Source organism: Falco biarmicus, chromosome 4 (genome assembly GCF_023638135.1).
Source record: "Falco biarmicus isolate bFalBia1 chromosome 4, bFalBia1.pri, whole genome shotgun sequence".
NCBI lineage: Eukaryota > Metazoa > Chordata > Aves > Falconiformes > Falconidae > Falco > Falco biarmicus.
Genome location: NC_079291.1, coordinates 50,447,006 through 50,462,541, shown reverse-complemented (window position 1 = coordinate 50,462,541; position 15,536 = coordinate 50,447,006). Strand labels below are relative to the sequence as shown.

At 40.7% G+C, this 15,536-nt stretch overlaps 1 protein-coding gene across 1 annotated transcript in view; it reads right to left on the bottom strand.

The window, feature by feature from the left end:
* The window catches only part of ADARB2 (adenosine deaminase RNA specific B2 (inactive)), a 319,264-nt gene that overhangs the window by 53,302 nt on the left and 250,426 nt on the right, over positions 1-15,536 (bottom strand). Inside the window, exon 4 of the mRNA XM_056338476.1 lies at positions 7,360-7,474. Within this exon, the coding sequence (XP_056194451.1) occupies positions 7,360-7,474 (115 nt within the window). The remainder of the gene's footprint in view (positions 1-7,359; positions 7,475-15,536) is intronic.

The following is a 15,536-nucleotide window of genomic DNA, read 5'->3' as shown; positions in this document are numbered from 1 at the left end:
CTGTATGTGGGCTTACTGGTAAATCTTAGTTTTAAAACAGGACTAAACTGCGCTTTTCCTGCCTGGTCCTGAGTGCAGATGTCTGTATTTCTCTAATAAATGCTGTGCCACTGATAAGTGAGCATTAAGTAAATTGACAGTCTTATATGCTGGTGAGATCCTTAATTACAGTGAGAAAGGATGAAATCCTGAATGTAGATTTTGCCATATAAGTAGAGGACAAACTTATTCTTAATTTTCTTTTTTTCTTTTCTTGTGTACTTGCCTTTAAAAAATTACTTCCTATGTGTTTTACTAGATCAGTAAAGTAAAAACAATGGTTGATGTCACTAAGCCTTTATTCACCTAAGAAACTTCTGGTTTTAGGGTGAGATGCACTCTTTGTATTGAGACTAGGACAATTTCCAGTTTGGCTTATCACAGGGGAGAATGAAAGTCTGAACTTTCCAGCTCCTTGCTTCACACACTTAGGGATAGAAACATTCCCATGTTTTATGTTAATTATTATACCCATTCTTGTGGTCAATGCAATTATATGTGACACGGAGCCAGGGCCTCGCTTGCATCCAGGTTTTGAGAGATGCCAATTGCTATTTCAATTAGAAATATTATTTAAACAGCAAGAACCAAAAGCTATGTCGAAAGACAGTAAATGGTCTTGGATAAAAGGCTCAGTGTCTGAGAAGAGCTAGCTGCTCTGAAATGGAAACCAGAACAACCAGCAGGCACGGTGGGGAAGGTGTTTGCTGCTGGAGCTGCCCTGAAGGCATCAGGAAGATGTGCTGGAGACACCTACAGCTGGTGCAGCAGGTGGAAAATGGGGGCTTAATTCCCTTCCCAAGTTGCGTCATTCTCCCATGGGAGTGCCTAAAACTGCTGGTATAAGAGGGATGTTTTCCACTCTTCTTGCTGAACCTGTGCTACCAAACAGCTAAAAGGACAGAGTTAGGTTCGACAATAACAGCAAGGAGGGGCTGTGTGATGTGCTGGTTGGGGTGCTCACCTCCAGAAGTGAAGCCCTTGTTCTGTACTTACTCCCAGCTGCTGCACGCATTTTGTCACATTTAGTGTAAAATATACAATTTGACCTGGAAAGATGACCTTGAACCTGTTTTTCCCTACTCTGTGAGAGGCTGCTGGGCTGTGTGTCCCATCTCATATTTTCTGTTTCTAAGTAAAGTATCTTCAACTATTTTCTGTTCCATAGCACCGATTTAACACAAAGGAGCAATATTGCTCTTGTAGGGGGAGTACTTGCAGTGGCACGCCTGAGCCCATATTTAAAAAAAAATGATGAACCTGGTGGAGCCACAGTTTTAACTGCAAAACCTCAGATGTCATTTGAGCTGAAATTTAGAAAACAAAATCTGTTGGGCTGCAGGAATCCTAGTCTGCCCATTATAGATTCACATTACAAAATCCAGGAATAGAGTGGTGGCTGTGGAAAAGGGATGCTTTCATAAAGTTCAGAATTATTGAGAGAGAATCTGAAGATTATTGGTTTAAGGTTTATAAACAGAGAAAAACAGATTTCTGAGAAAGAGTGACATATATGGTTACTAAATACATATCTATTTATCTATTTTAAAATATTTTGAGAAAACCTGTCATCTGCTGGTGATGTGTCAACCTGGACACATGTAAGAAAAGGATAATGTTTCCAAAAATATCAAATGACTTTGTGACATGTCCTTAAGAGCATCAGGCAACAGAAGATAAAGAGACCTCATTAGATTTTCAAAAGCATGTCAGCAGTTTGGGCACCCAATTTCAATTTCAGAAATTTAAGTCTCATTGAAACACTGAGTCTCACTGGGACCAGGCTTTTAGCATCTGTCTAACTATGCAAATGGGACTGGAAAGCCTAAATTACTCCTGTGACTCTCTTCTTGAAGGGATCTGCCCTGGGCACTAATCTGTAAATTATTCACACTTCCTCCAACTGGTCTGCCTACTTGAATCCAGCCTGGGACGGAACAGATTGATACTCTACGCAAGGCCTGAATTTTCTACTGTATTTTACTACTTTACAACTTCCCTTTTTAAGCTAAGGATCAGAAATCAATTTGCCATCAATATTCCTGATTGTACTTTAGACGTCAGGCTTTATGAGTCTTAATATGACTGTAAAGATCCATGGAGACATATTGTCAACTTTACTTTTTTCTGTTATTCCACTTAGCAATGATTAAGATCCGTTCCATGAGATATGGATGATAATTTCCCATCTTTTATCACAGCATGAAATTGCTATTTAGGGCTGCTTTGTCCAGTTCATCTTTATTTCATACAAGATAACTGAGAAAACCTCCTAGTTTGCTTTTAACATCAAAATGATTGTCAGCCTAAAAAAAAAAAGATAGAAGAAGAGAGAAAATTGAAGTGAGAAATCAACTCATAACCTTTTTCTGTGAATGCCACGCTCCTGTGAAAAGGACTGAACTTTCTTAATGCTTCATTTTTAACAGAAAGCATGACAAAGAGTTCCTATCAGTATTTAAACTGCTAAGATTTGTCAAACACGAATGGGAAAATAGTGTTTAAATAGCAGTCTCATTTTGTCCGTAATGATTATGCGAGGGTTTTTTTTCAAAGAGGACCTCAGCAATAATAGATCATCTCTGCACTGAGTGACGGGAATTCTTTACCGTGTCCAGTGATTTCAGGTAGAGCACAAATGTATGCCCATATCTGTTCAGAGCTGGCAAAGGCAAACTCTGTCTGTGGTGCAAATAAACAGTGTGAATGCCGGCATCCTTCAGATCACAGTGCTTGGTGCGCAGCTCACACCTTCACCTCCCACCCCACACTGCCCTGCCCTGGGGCTTCCTACCTCCCAGCTCCAGAGGCCAGGCAGCACTGTCCACGCTCTCTCCTTGATGACCCATGCACTGGTAAAGCCGGCTGCCCTGCCCCGTCACCCATGGTGGGACCATGCTCTTCCCCGAGCCCTGCACGAGCTGCTTGCTCACCAGCAGCTGCACAGCCTCTTGTCATCCGATAATCTGTGACTGTGCATCAGGGTGGAGGTACATGAGAGTGTTGTGGTTTCACATTTGTTGCCCTGTGTGAGAAAAAATTAGCTTGCTTGACCTTGATTTTTTCCAACTGTGTCAATTGGCATATTATTATTATTATCATTACTGTTATTATTATTATTAATAACAACAACAGTAATAACAGCAACAATGACAATAATAATAACAACAATAAATTATTTCTCCCTGCAAACTTTTTAGTAAAAAGGTTCAGCAGACCAGTTGGTCAAAATAAGATGTCCAAATTGCACGTGAGACACAGAGTCACATAGGAAGAGGGGGAGCTGGTAGGTTGCCTCAGTCTGCGACAGCAAGAAACAGTATGTCCAGCTATTGGTGTTGAACACCCTGGAGTGAAATATTGGTTGATCCTGGCCAACAGACAAACATCCACCCAGCCTCTCGCTCACTCCCTTCTCCTGTGGAATCAGGAGAAAACGGCAATAAGGCAAGAAGACTCCTGGATTGAGAGAATGACAATTTGTGGTCGCTTGGCAAGCAAATGCTATCCCTCCTCCTTCTTTCCCTGAACTTTTATTGCTGAGGACAATGTCATATGACATGGAATATCCCCTTCATCAGCTGGGGACAACTGTCCTGGCTACACCCCTTACCAGCCTCTTACCCAACCCCAGCCTACTCGCTGGGGGTGGGGATGGGAGAGAGAAGGTAGGTTTTGACACTTTGCAAGCACTGTCCAGCAATAGCCAAAACATTGGCATTATCAACTGTGTTTTACCAACAAATGCAATACACTATGAGGAAAGTTAACCCCATGCATCACATGCCTGGATATGCATGTTCTGAGGTGATGGTTTGTCTTTCAAATGATGTTATCTGGACTGTCTTTTCCACAGGAGAACTGATGTTCTTAATTTACCATATGTGAACCCATCATATCTTCAGAGAAGTCAGAACTACTGTGAATAGTCAGTATGCAATAACACTTAACTTCTCATTAATACTATGCTGCGATAATAAGTGTACTTACTGATCTCCTTGAAGATATTCTATGGGAATATGATTTTCTATACATGGAAGATTTGAATGCAATGTCTTACTTGTTAAACAATTTTTCCTAGGGTCAATCAAACAATTTTTGATAGAACAATCTTCTCTGAAATTGTTTCAACAAAATTAGAATGTGTTAGAGGACTGGTAGATTTCAAATACATTATAACTGGAGAACTGTTAAATAATTTACTTCAACTATTCCGTCTTTTGAAACAGTTCAAGAATTGCTATGTTATGTTGTTTTAATTATTATTATAATCTTTAATTATTATATCAGATAAGATCACATTAGCTGGCATCTAGTGTGATAATTTGCTCCTAACTAGGCAGATTTTTTCAAGGTTATCTTGATGTCTACTAATCAAATGTTTTGGAAAATTACTTTCACAAAAATACAGAGATTTTAACTTGTCATCCACAGTTCAGAGCAAAACATATCTAAATACACCGGACTGCCTGTTTTTCTGACTACCAATTTATTACTGTGGAACATTCACAGTCAGTCAATAGCACAATTTTCTATGGTTTTTTTTCCTCATACTTTGAAATTTGCCCTAGGTGCTACATCATAAGTCAATTACAGTGCCCAAATGTAACTCTCTTTGGTTTCCCTCAGAAACTGAAGTAGCAGAAAAAAATGTCAGAGTTCAGGAAAAGAAAACCAATCTAGCACACTTCTTGTTTGTCTGTAGAGATTTTGTATTATCTTAACAGCAGTTATCACAGAATCACATTGTGCTTTTTACCAGCTTTGTCTGAGAATTGTACAAGCACAGATACATCTGTTTCAAGTTGGGATGACACTAAATTGAAATGAATGTAAAAAAGAATTAATTTTTGTCTGTTATGGGTGTGTATGGTACCAAATGCAACAAGACATTACCAGATTTGGTTTTGTTGATGTCATTAGTAAATTGTTTGCAGAGATCTAAGGGTTTTTCTGCCAAGTTTTATGTTAAAAACACAGGAAATTGTACTTATTTGAGTGTTTGATGTGGAAAACCTGTCTGTGCCATCTTTGAACAGTAGGTCAAGATCCTTGCTACTTCTGGGAATGATGGTGGGGAACAGACAACAAATCTACAACTTTAGTACAAAAAATAATGACACAAATGGCAAATGGTCTGTCTTGCTGTCATTGGCAGACATTCTTGTGCTGAAAAGAACTCAAATCTTCCTGAAAAATGTACCAAGATAAGGCTGTTTCTAACTTTGCATCTTCTGTGAATCACTTCATATATGTGAGTTTCTTTCTAGGCTCCACAAACCCAGTAAGATACTGACAGATTGGATGGCTGGCAGATTGAAGGAATTAATAAAAGGGAATTCAGAATTAAAAGAGAAGCCTTGAGGGAAATGGTTTGTGAACATAAGTAAAATTATAATTTGTCTTAACGCTGACTAAGATGAAATATGAAATACAAATGTGTAAAATTCCACTAAAGGCATGGAACTCATAAAAAAATAAAACAAAACAAAACAAAACAGCAGGAGGACACTTTCTTCCTTTCCCCAAAGAAGAAACACAGACAGCCCCAACTACCCAACAAGGCTAGCAGGGGTCTGCAGGTGCCCCTTCCCTCCCCTAGGACTGCATGCACTCAGCAGCCACAGTTTTCTAACTTATGACTCCTTCAGGTGATTTCTCTTCCTATATTGTGTGAGGCTTTAAAATGCTTCTTTGGTCATATAGCAATGAGGCTGCATTGGCTCCATAATGCTTTTTAAAGCAGGTCTAGACCTGGGCTAAAGAATGCGGGAGTACTGCCTGGGCAAGATAGAATGGGTTGAAATTCTTACAGGCAAAATAAACACTGAGTGTAAGAAAACTGAACAGGGTCACTGAGCTGGGTACAGCCTCGCTTCAAAAAGTGGTTAAAACAACAACTTTCGGCTCCTGCAATGTAGGTTCTTATAAAAGACATATTTAAACATTCTTCTTTGTGGTCCTGCTTGGAAAGAGCTCCTCTAAATAAGTTACTGCATTTTGTTTAAATCTGATGAGTGTCACAGTTGTCTGGCTATGACAAGGCAGCTGGAATGCTGAGTCTAGCGTGCATTTTCCCCATCCCAAATCAATCACACTCTCCCTTTTATTTTTCTTTGTACTAAGTCTCCTGTGGTCTATAGGACTTATAAACTATGTTTTGTGTTTTTACAACACTCTGTCTGTGCAGCACTTTAAAACTGGAAGACTTATCCGTTATTCCAGATCCTAAAGCAATGTAAAAAATACCTAACCAAAGCAGATAAGGCAAAATTATAACAAATTTCGCTGAGAGGCAGTTCAGTTTCAACCAGAGGTCTAAAAGACTTTTAGGTCAACTTCTCTACTTCTAATTTCAGGAGAGGATTGCTTACTCTTTTTACACCAGAAAGGAGGAGACTAAGTTACTCTGCACAGAACTCTTAGCTGTATTTAGGTTCTGTGGTTGGAAAAGATCCAGCAGATAATCCTGTCTCCATCCTGTTGCCTTGCAATATTCACAACTGTCCCTACTGATCTAGCTAATGTGATTGTTGAAAGGAAGGAGTAAGACAAACCTGGATGAATTATACATGACTTTCCCCTCTGAGCTTATCCTCTCATTTCTAAACTCAATCCACTGCTCCACGTGTCTGAGTGAGAATGAAGTTTATGGCAGCATCTCCACTGCTGACATCCTCATAAATACTGAGGTGCCCGAACTGAGGTATGCTCACAAAGAAAGAAAGACCATCTGTGCAACAGTTTTATCAATGGGCTAAAGTTTTCTGTACAGTATGTGTCTACCAGTCAAGTCTTAACAGAAGTGAGTATCAGGTTTTGGCCCTGATGATAAATGTATTTCCCATGGTTAGAGAAAAGAAAAATTAAAACTACATATGTTCTGGGTTTGTTTCTTTTGAAGGGAAAGGAAATGGGCTGAGATTTGCTTTTGTTGTCAGTCTAAAACAAGGTTTATGGCAGCCTTGTACAACAAGAACTTGGTGTCTCCAGATCTAAAAAAGCAATTAATAACCTAACTTTTTATTGATAACTAAAACCCCCCAGCTATTAGGAAACGCAAAATCAGAAAGGTCTGTATTTTGTCCTGTAAGCAAAGCAGTGTAGAGACATATTTATGAATAAATCTTTACCTCTGTTGCCAATATTTTTTTGTGTGAAGTTGCTTGATGTGTAAATATTTAATGCTTCTTTTCTCTGCATTACTATTTATTTTTCTGTGTGGAAGTAAAGGCATCCTTCAATACTGTGGACCAGCTAAATAATGTATTACTTAGTCATCAAAAATTCCAGAGGGAAATAAATGAGAGGATATCTTACCTTTGGTCATCACAATGCCTGCAAGAGTTTTGTGGCGTGCATGCATGGAAGTGAAATTGTCTGTCAGCTCCTGGAACTTCTGTGCAACCATTTGGTATACAGAGTCGGCAAAATCCTGAAAGACACAGTTAGAAAGAATATTTTCACTTCTTTGATCGAGGAACCTGGGCGTTTCTGCAAATTAGTCACCTGCTGTCAGCTGCTGAGAGGTCCCTTTTAGAATTAGACACCACCTCCCTGAGCAAAGATAAAAGGAGTATCTCTCTGTCGACTACCCACATCACCCTCAGAAATGGCCAAATGAATGGAATTAGAGACCTGTATTGACTAGGATTAGTGGTAAAGGGAGAAGTTTTCAAGGCTGACTTTTTTTCAGCCTCCTAGATATTGGTCCAGGAATATTTCACAGGAAATTTGTTGGTCCTTAAAGCAATTTATTGTAGTGAGCTGCAGAGGTGGACGCGTGTCCCACCAAACCACTTATTTCCATGAGCTCACTGAAAATTTCCATTAGTCCACTTTACCTGAGCCGAGGCCCAGGTTTTAGGTAAAGAACACCTACTTCTGCATTCAAGGTGAGCTTTTAGTGACTCACAGCTACTGAGGCAAAACTATCAGCTGAGAAATCCGGGCTGCATTTAATACTTTCAGAGGAGTACATGGTCTGCCTTGCCTCCCCCTCAACAACCATTAGGAGGAAGGGAAGGGTAGCCTCTGTGTGCGCATCATGCCAAAGATGTTGCTTGCACGGGTTCACTGGTGTGCGGTAGTGTTGGGGGACTGGTCTGCCAGGTCTCCTCCTGAGCATGGCAGCTTTGTTGAGAGGTCAAATTTTCCTATGGACTGGGCTCTAGAGACTGTGTGGTCTGAACCCTCATGTCTGAGTGAGTCCAGTCACCAGGGAGAGCCTTGGGAAGCCGGTTAACTGAATCCAAGCAGGGCAAAAGGTCTGAAAAGTGAATTCTATGGACTGCATATGGATGAATGTGAATTTAAATCAGCTCTGGTGCTCCTGAGAACACCACTACTTGGACCATTCCCCTGATGCAATGTTTAGTATCTTTTAATTTACTTAATCTCTGCACTTTGTTTGGCATAGAGCCTTCGAAGCTCTACACATTAGAGAGAAGTCAGAAGAACACTCTTTGTGAGCATGAGTTGTTCTTAAAGTGTTTTGCAAGTCAGAACACAAAAAAAGTAAGATCCAAAGGTTTATTATTTTAAATTTTTTTTAGCTGTATGATTTCTTGTAGGAAACTAAGCTGTACCTAAAAATATTTTCAGGAGCAGTTCCTGGGGGCTGGAGCTTATTCTGGGGTGCTGACAGACCTCCTGACATCCTGTATTCTAGTTAGCCCTGAGTGATCTCACATTTATTAGGAAAAGAAGCTCAACTAAGCAACAATTCCAGTTTTTCTCCTGGTGTTGGGCTAAGCTACCTGGGGGAGGTCATAGATTCATAGAATCCTTTAGGCTGGAAAAAACCTTTAAGATCAAATCTAACTGTAAACCCAGGACTGCCAAGTCCATCACTAGACCATGCAGATAAGTACCACAACTGCAGTTTTTTAAACACTTCCAGGGACGATGATTCCACCACTTCCTTGGAAGCCTGTTCCAATGCTTGACCACCCTTGCAGTGAAGATTTTTTCCCCTGATATCCAGTTTAAATGTCCCCTGGTGTTACCTTGAAGCAGTTTCCTCTTGTCCTATCGCTAGTTATCTGGGAGAAGAGACCGACCCCACCTGCCTACAGCCTCCTGTCAGGGAGTTGTAGACAGCGATAAGATCCCCCTTGAGTCTCCTCTTCTCCAGATTAAACAACCCCAGTTCCCTCAAGCTGCTCCTCATAAGACTTGTGCGCCAGCCCCCCCCAGGTGGTGATAAAACAGGCCCCCTTGATTTCACCTGGTTTCTTTAAGTGGGTTCATGGCACACATGGAGGAAAGGCTGAGTCTGATGTTCAGCTTCCCTCACCCTGAAAGATCCACAGCCATGCAGAAGTAAGGAAATGTATTTAAAAAGATCATATCCATTCTTTTTCTCCCAAAACTCTTAATGGTGATGAAAACATGTTGGTGAAAACACAGTGTTTTAAACTGGGAGAACACAGAGCTATTTTTCAGAGGAAAGCAGCTTCTAATTCACAAATATTATCAGTAATACTACTGCCACTGAAGGCCTCTGCAGGCTGTACACCATATGTTTCTACAGTTTGTTGCAGAAAGTCAGCGTTATTTTTAAACATTATTATAGCAAATATAAAAAATCTAATTAAATAAAACATAACAACAGTTAGGCAACCCCCTTTTCATAAAACCTGGAATATTTTTCCTATGTACAATCCTTGTAAGTGATTGTAATTTGCTTGGCTATATAGAGGATAGGATTTCTTTGACATGATAATTTTTGTTTTACTAAATGCAGCTGTCCAATGTATTGCTCTAGGAACAGACCATTTGCCCAAAAAGACAGTTTAATATAACATGGAATAAAATATGCTGGCTTGTTGCAAAAGAAGGAAAGAAGCATATAAACACTTTCGGGGAGATGCATGCAAAATTCTATGTTAGAATTAGATGAAAACTAAGAAAAATTATCAAGAGCAGTTTGACAGTTCCTATATGGAATTTCACTTTGACTGCATTTATACCTCTTCTAATCTAATTGTCCACAACCACCATGTGAGCAAGGTATTGCTCATACAGCACTTCTGAAGGATGAATTTTGGGTCAATTCTCATTTGTCAAGCATCAAGGCACCCTTGTGATATAAATGCAATTATAGTTGCTTTACAGATGAATGAGTGAAGGCACTAAAAGGGGCGAGGGACTGGTCCAAGGGAATAGCATGGAGCCGGGACAGCCAGGTGTTCTGATTTCCTGATGCTCCGATTAAGTGCTCAGCACTGGAACACTGCCTGTCTTTCATAATATGAAAGTTTAGAAACAAACTTGTTTTCCCTACTGAAGAGTGACTTCATCCATAATGGAAAACTGAAGTGTACTTGCAGGACTGATATAACTGGGCCCCATATGGTGGATTGAAAATCTGATCAGCTTTATTTAGACTAGGAAAAAAAAAAAAAAAAGAAGTGTATCTCAATAAAACTATCTACACCAACATTTAAAAAAAGAATCCAATCATAAATTTCATCTCCTGCAGTATTGCAGTCCAATTCCATGCCTGCATTTCTAGCATACCCTCCAAATCTGTATCCCAGGGCATTTTGTGCTCATTAAGAGTTAATTAGCTTAGAGGCACATACAATTCCTAAAAGAATAATTTTAAAAATGCTAAATAGAACAAATAACTTTTAACTTTGGATTTAGAAATCCCCACAGTCAGAGCTTTCTTTACTTCATTTGGCAGTAAGTTCCAAAGTCAGAGAGCAAAGAGACTCACTAAAGGCAAAATAACGACATGACTTCAGATAACATTTAGGGACGATAAGGAATTCGGCATTTGCTGATCTCAAGGAGTGACCTGGGACATTAAAGAATAGCAAATCCATTAAATGTGAAGCCTCTTAGCTAAAATAAGTCAGGCGAATATTTTCTGTCTTGAATTCGTTGCCTAAAAGGATGCCAGCGAAATTAATAGAAGTGAAAGAGTAACATACATGAATATGTGTAGGATGCAGGAAAACCAACCAGAATCATACTGTCTAACCTGAGGGTCATTTGCAGGCTATCGTATGACCCTAAGTTTCCAAATGGATATTTCAAAGTAAAAGGGAAAGGAGGAGAAAGAGCAGTCTATTTTTGCAGATGCAGAAAAATAAGAAGTCCAAGAGATGCATGGGTCAGCCCTGTAAGAAATTTGGTACCCCGAGGACTGATCTGTGTAGTGCAGTATCGATTTCAGGGCCTTGAATACTGTGGCCCTGAAGGCTGGCCCTGTGGCAGAGCTGGCTATAGTGTTAACATTCCTGAGCTATACCCATATGCTACAACAGGTGTAGCAGCACACTGCCTTCCCCTCAGACGCACACCAGCGCAGCTATTTGGCCTGACCCAGTCACGTGCAATGAAATCAGTAACAGCATTTCTGCCTATTTAGAGCCTTTGAGCTTTTAGACTGCTTCTCAATGTTTCTATGAAACCAAAACTGGTTACACACATATCTAATGCATACAGGACAAATACGGAGGAGATAAGAGCAGGCACATCTACCACTGCTCAGTTTAAAATCAGAGATTTCATTCCAGAGGTTGTCTTGCTTTAAACAATAATCCTAGGCTACTAAAAGTTAGATAACCAGATGATCATTCCTGATAGGATATAAACTGGAAAAATCCAGCTATTGATGACTATTGTGAGCCTGATTGAACTTCTAAGATACAGGCTAGACTATGTTATCTTCCATCAGAAATAACTTAAAAACCATACACAAAAGGAACCATTCTTTTTTTATTCTTTGCTATCAAAACAATTAATCTCAGAGAAAAGTTGTATTTGGTGATACCACAGTTCCTACTGCCAGATATGAGTGAAAATAAAAGTCTACATCTGGCGTAAGTACAAGAGCCAAATATGTCTTGGCAGCTTCTGAACTATCAGGTTAGTAGTAGAAAAAGGGAAAATTTCAGAAGACTGAGGGGGAAAAGAAGAGTAGAAACTTTCCTTGTGAAAGACATTTGGTGCAATTAGTAGAGGTGCATGCAATTGCACTGATCACATAATGGCAGAGAAATGGCAGCTTGGGGCAGGGGGACAGGACAGAAGAAAGTAAAGATACAGACAGTCAGAACACTGAGAATTTTTACCAAGGCACATGGGAGAATAAATGATCAAATACCACTTTAGTTTCAGACCTAGGAAGGACTTTTGCTTAGGGGGTTAACTTGGAAAACCTTAACTTGGGATCTGCCACAAAATGCCACTGAGGCCAGAGGAAGCGTGCCTGACTCTAAGGTGTTCCACGTAAGGCTCAAGCAGCAAGGGTGGGAGCTCAGGCATGCCCATGCCCCAGCCAGGCAGGATGAGTTCAGCCATACTGGCTTTGGGGGTGTGTTTGGGGGAAAAAAACCATGACTCTAGGGAAGAACTGACCTCATGGGTGCTGCATTTCTTTCAGATCCCCTGCTTTGGTTTGCCTGCTATCAAAGTCTTACCTTTCCTAGGCCCTCACATAGATTGTTCTGTATTTGTCTCCAAAGCAATATCTTTGAGATCAAAACTTTGCTCAGTCTTGATAACATGGGGAGTGATGTGAGTAAGGCAAACAAGACTGCTAGGCTGGCACTGAGGGGCAAATCTACTCGCAGTTACACTCCAACCATGCCCATGACCTAAATGCCTACTCTGGTGGAAGCAACAGTTGCTTGGTCAGGCGCCTGGCAGAAGAAAGAAAACCTATTGCTAAACTGTTCATTGTGAAAAAAGACTGAGATCCTGAGGTACTTAATGAGCTATAATTTAACATACACAAGGAGGCTGAAAAAAGGAAAAATAGATGTCATTAGTATTAAAACTTCACTGTGTTGTCTGAAGTATTCATCTGGCCTTGATTACCATATCAAATTACTTGTGTTATTCACAAAGGAAAATCAAAGTTTAGATCATACCACTACACAACCAAAAACTTTTAGTCATTTCTTGGCACTAATATTTCAAATGGCATAAATAATTAAATGTGTTCAAGTTTGCAATGGGAGTCTTCAGGGTAAAACTGACATTCAACAGGAGTAGTAAGGATATTAAAATCAATAGATTATAAAGGAGAAAGCCTTTAGTAAACATTTTCTATTGAAATCCTGTCTTAGGGTTTATAAGGTTGAAATATCAAAAAGGTTAGATTTGCATATGGATGGGAAGAAATATTCTGCTATACAGATATCACCAAGGGCTCTGTTTCTCCTGTCTCCCAAGTAGTTTATTTTCCAGGAAATCACTGACATTTGGGGGTTAAATGTTGCACACAATGAATGAGGATCAGGTTGAATTAAGTTCACAACTCTCTTCACAGATAGAAGCAGATGCACACCTAGTTCTTTTTACTGGCCGAGGGGGAAACACGCACTCGTTGACAGTGGAAATTCGTATTTTTTCCTGCAGAGAATTCTCACTGTCTAAACAGGAGGGGAGGAAAACACAGCACAGAGAATATCAATCCTGAAGCGCTGCTCCTGGTCAGGGTGTGTAGCAAATTGCTACACAACACACTTTTTCCCAGGCTTGTAAATAAGTTTGCTGTAGCTAGCTGGAGATTCATCGCTAAGTGATTGTACCCTCGAGCCAATGAATTAGTCAGGCTCTTCCCAGGTACTACATCATCTTCAGGATGCAGCCTTGAGAAGAGAAATAGCTGAGGGTCGTGGGCTGCCCTCCACCATCAGTCTTCTAGCATCAATTTAACGCCAGGAGTTCCCCCAGCAGGGTGGAAAGGGCTGAATGAGGACCTGGAGGAATGGACAGGCAGGGATGACCTGTGGAAGGAGGGCAGCGGGTCATAGGCAGCGGGTTGTAGGCTAGGTTCATTCCTTGCCCTGTTTCCTGGCAGCTTCGGTGCAAACTGCTTGCTTTGCCATCAATCCCACTTCTCCTGAGGTAAACGGGGATGATTTTTACCCACCTCTCAAGAGAGCTGTGAGGCAAATGGTACTGATGCTGCTAAGACTCTCCAAGCAGGGTCATGCAAGGACTTCTGCAGCCAGACTGGAGGCTGCAGTCCACAGCCCCTCATAACTCATCCTTCCTTCAGCATGCACAGGCATTTACAGAGTATTACTCAAAGAACAAGGCACTGCTAGGGAATTCATTGTGGTTCTTTCCTTGAGATGTGCAGTAATTATTTCACCCTGATCATAACTCCTACAGTATTGATCATTATGTCTGGTTTTGGCTTATCCCCCAAGGCCAGCGTATATGGGCTTTATTTTATCTTAGATGGACGTGGCTTTATTTTGTCTGGCTATTTGTTTTCATTTCAGCTGACCACGTTTATATATCCTGTGTACATCCTGATGCAGAGAGGTCTTCTCATTCATTCTTCTCAGAGGAGACTGGGCGCGTGCTGCACAGGCAGCAGCTGGGTACACGTTCACACACTGAGCTTCTAATGAAAACTCCAATAACGCACTTCTGACACTGAATAGCCTCACGGTTTTCTTATCAAAATTGATGGGGAAGATCAACTGCCCCTACTGATTCAGCCATACGAATCACTTTCACCAACCCCTCCCATCTGTTCATAGTCCTGTTACAAACGTTTTAGCTACATATGATGCTGAGCTACCACAATGAATTCCTGATTTCTATAATCATCCAACGGCCTGAATTTGCTCTGCGCTCATGAAGGCTCCTCAGTGGCTTGGCTGACCTCGCCTGACTTGGCCAACTCATTCGGACTGTGCAACGGGCTCCTGGGCTCAGAGCAATTATTTGCTGGCTACTTCCCTTTCCTCCCCTCACCCCGGCTGGAGGCTGATTGCTCTGCTAATTTCCCAGGCCCCACAAAACATATTTGCCTCTATGCTGTTGCTTGTATCATTACTGATCATTTACTAAACATCAGCACTGTGCTGGCTGCTGTATGAGGCAGACTTTGAAGATAGTCCCTGTGTGGCTGATGGAAGAATGACAAAATGCCCCGAAAACCCCTAGAATGGGAGTCAGAACAGAAAATTCTTTCTCCCACCCATTTATTTATTGAGTTTCCCAGTAAACCTTGGACTTTATGAAAATGACAGCCACCACCTGTGCTTGGGAGGACACAGCATGCATGGAGAAATTAAGATGAGACAGAGGTGGAATGGGAGGGTTAGGTAAGGCCCATCTTTGGTGGATCTCAGTACCTTTACACCTGGGAGGTTTCCCAATGACTTCTTTAGGTTTTAGATTCAACTTTGGATTCAAGTCTGTTCTAATGAAAGTGAGGTCCGCTAAAAAAACATTTTATCAGATTTTGATTAATTCTTCATATTTCCAGCATATGCTCCAGCAGCGGTTAAAGGCTGCAGTAAGCTTCTCACTTGTGATGTTTCTTGAGGGGCTAAATGTAAGCTGAGAGTCCTTCAATCCATCTGAAACCTTTTTACTTAGGAACACAAAAGTCTCCCACTAAACTCTGTTTTGAATCTCCTCAATGATACTTTCAGTCATGACTGGGAACCAGGTACTGTGTCAATGTTCACAGAACTTTTCTTAAAATGTTGAATTTTTCCACACAAATA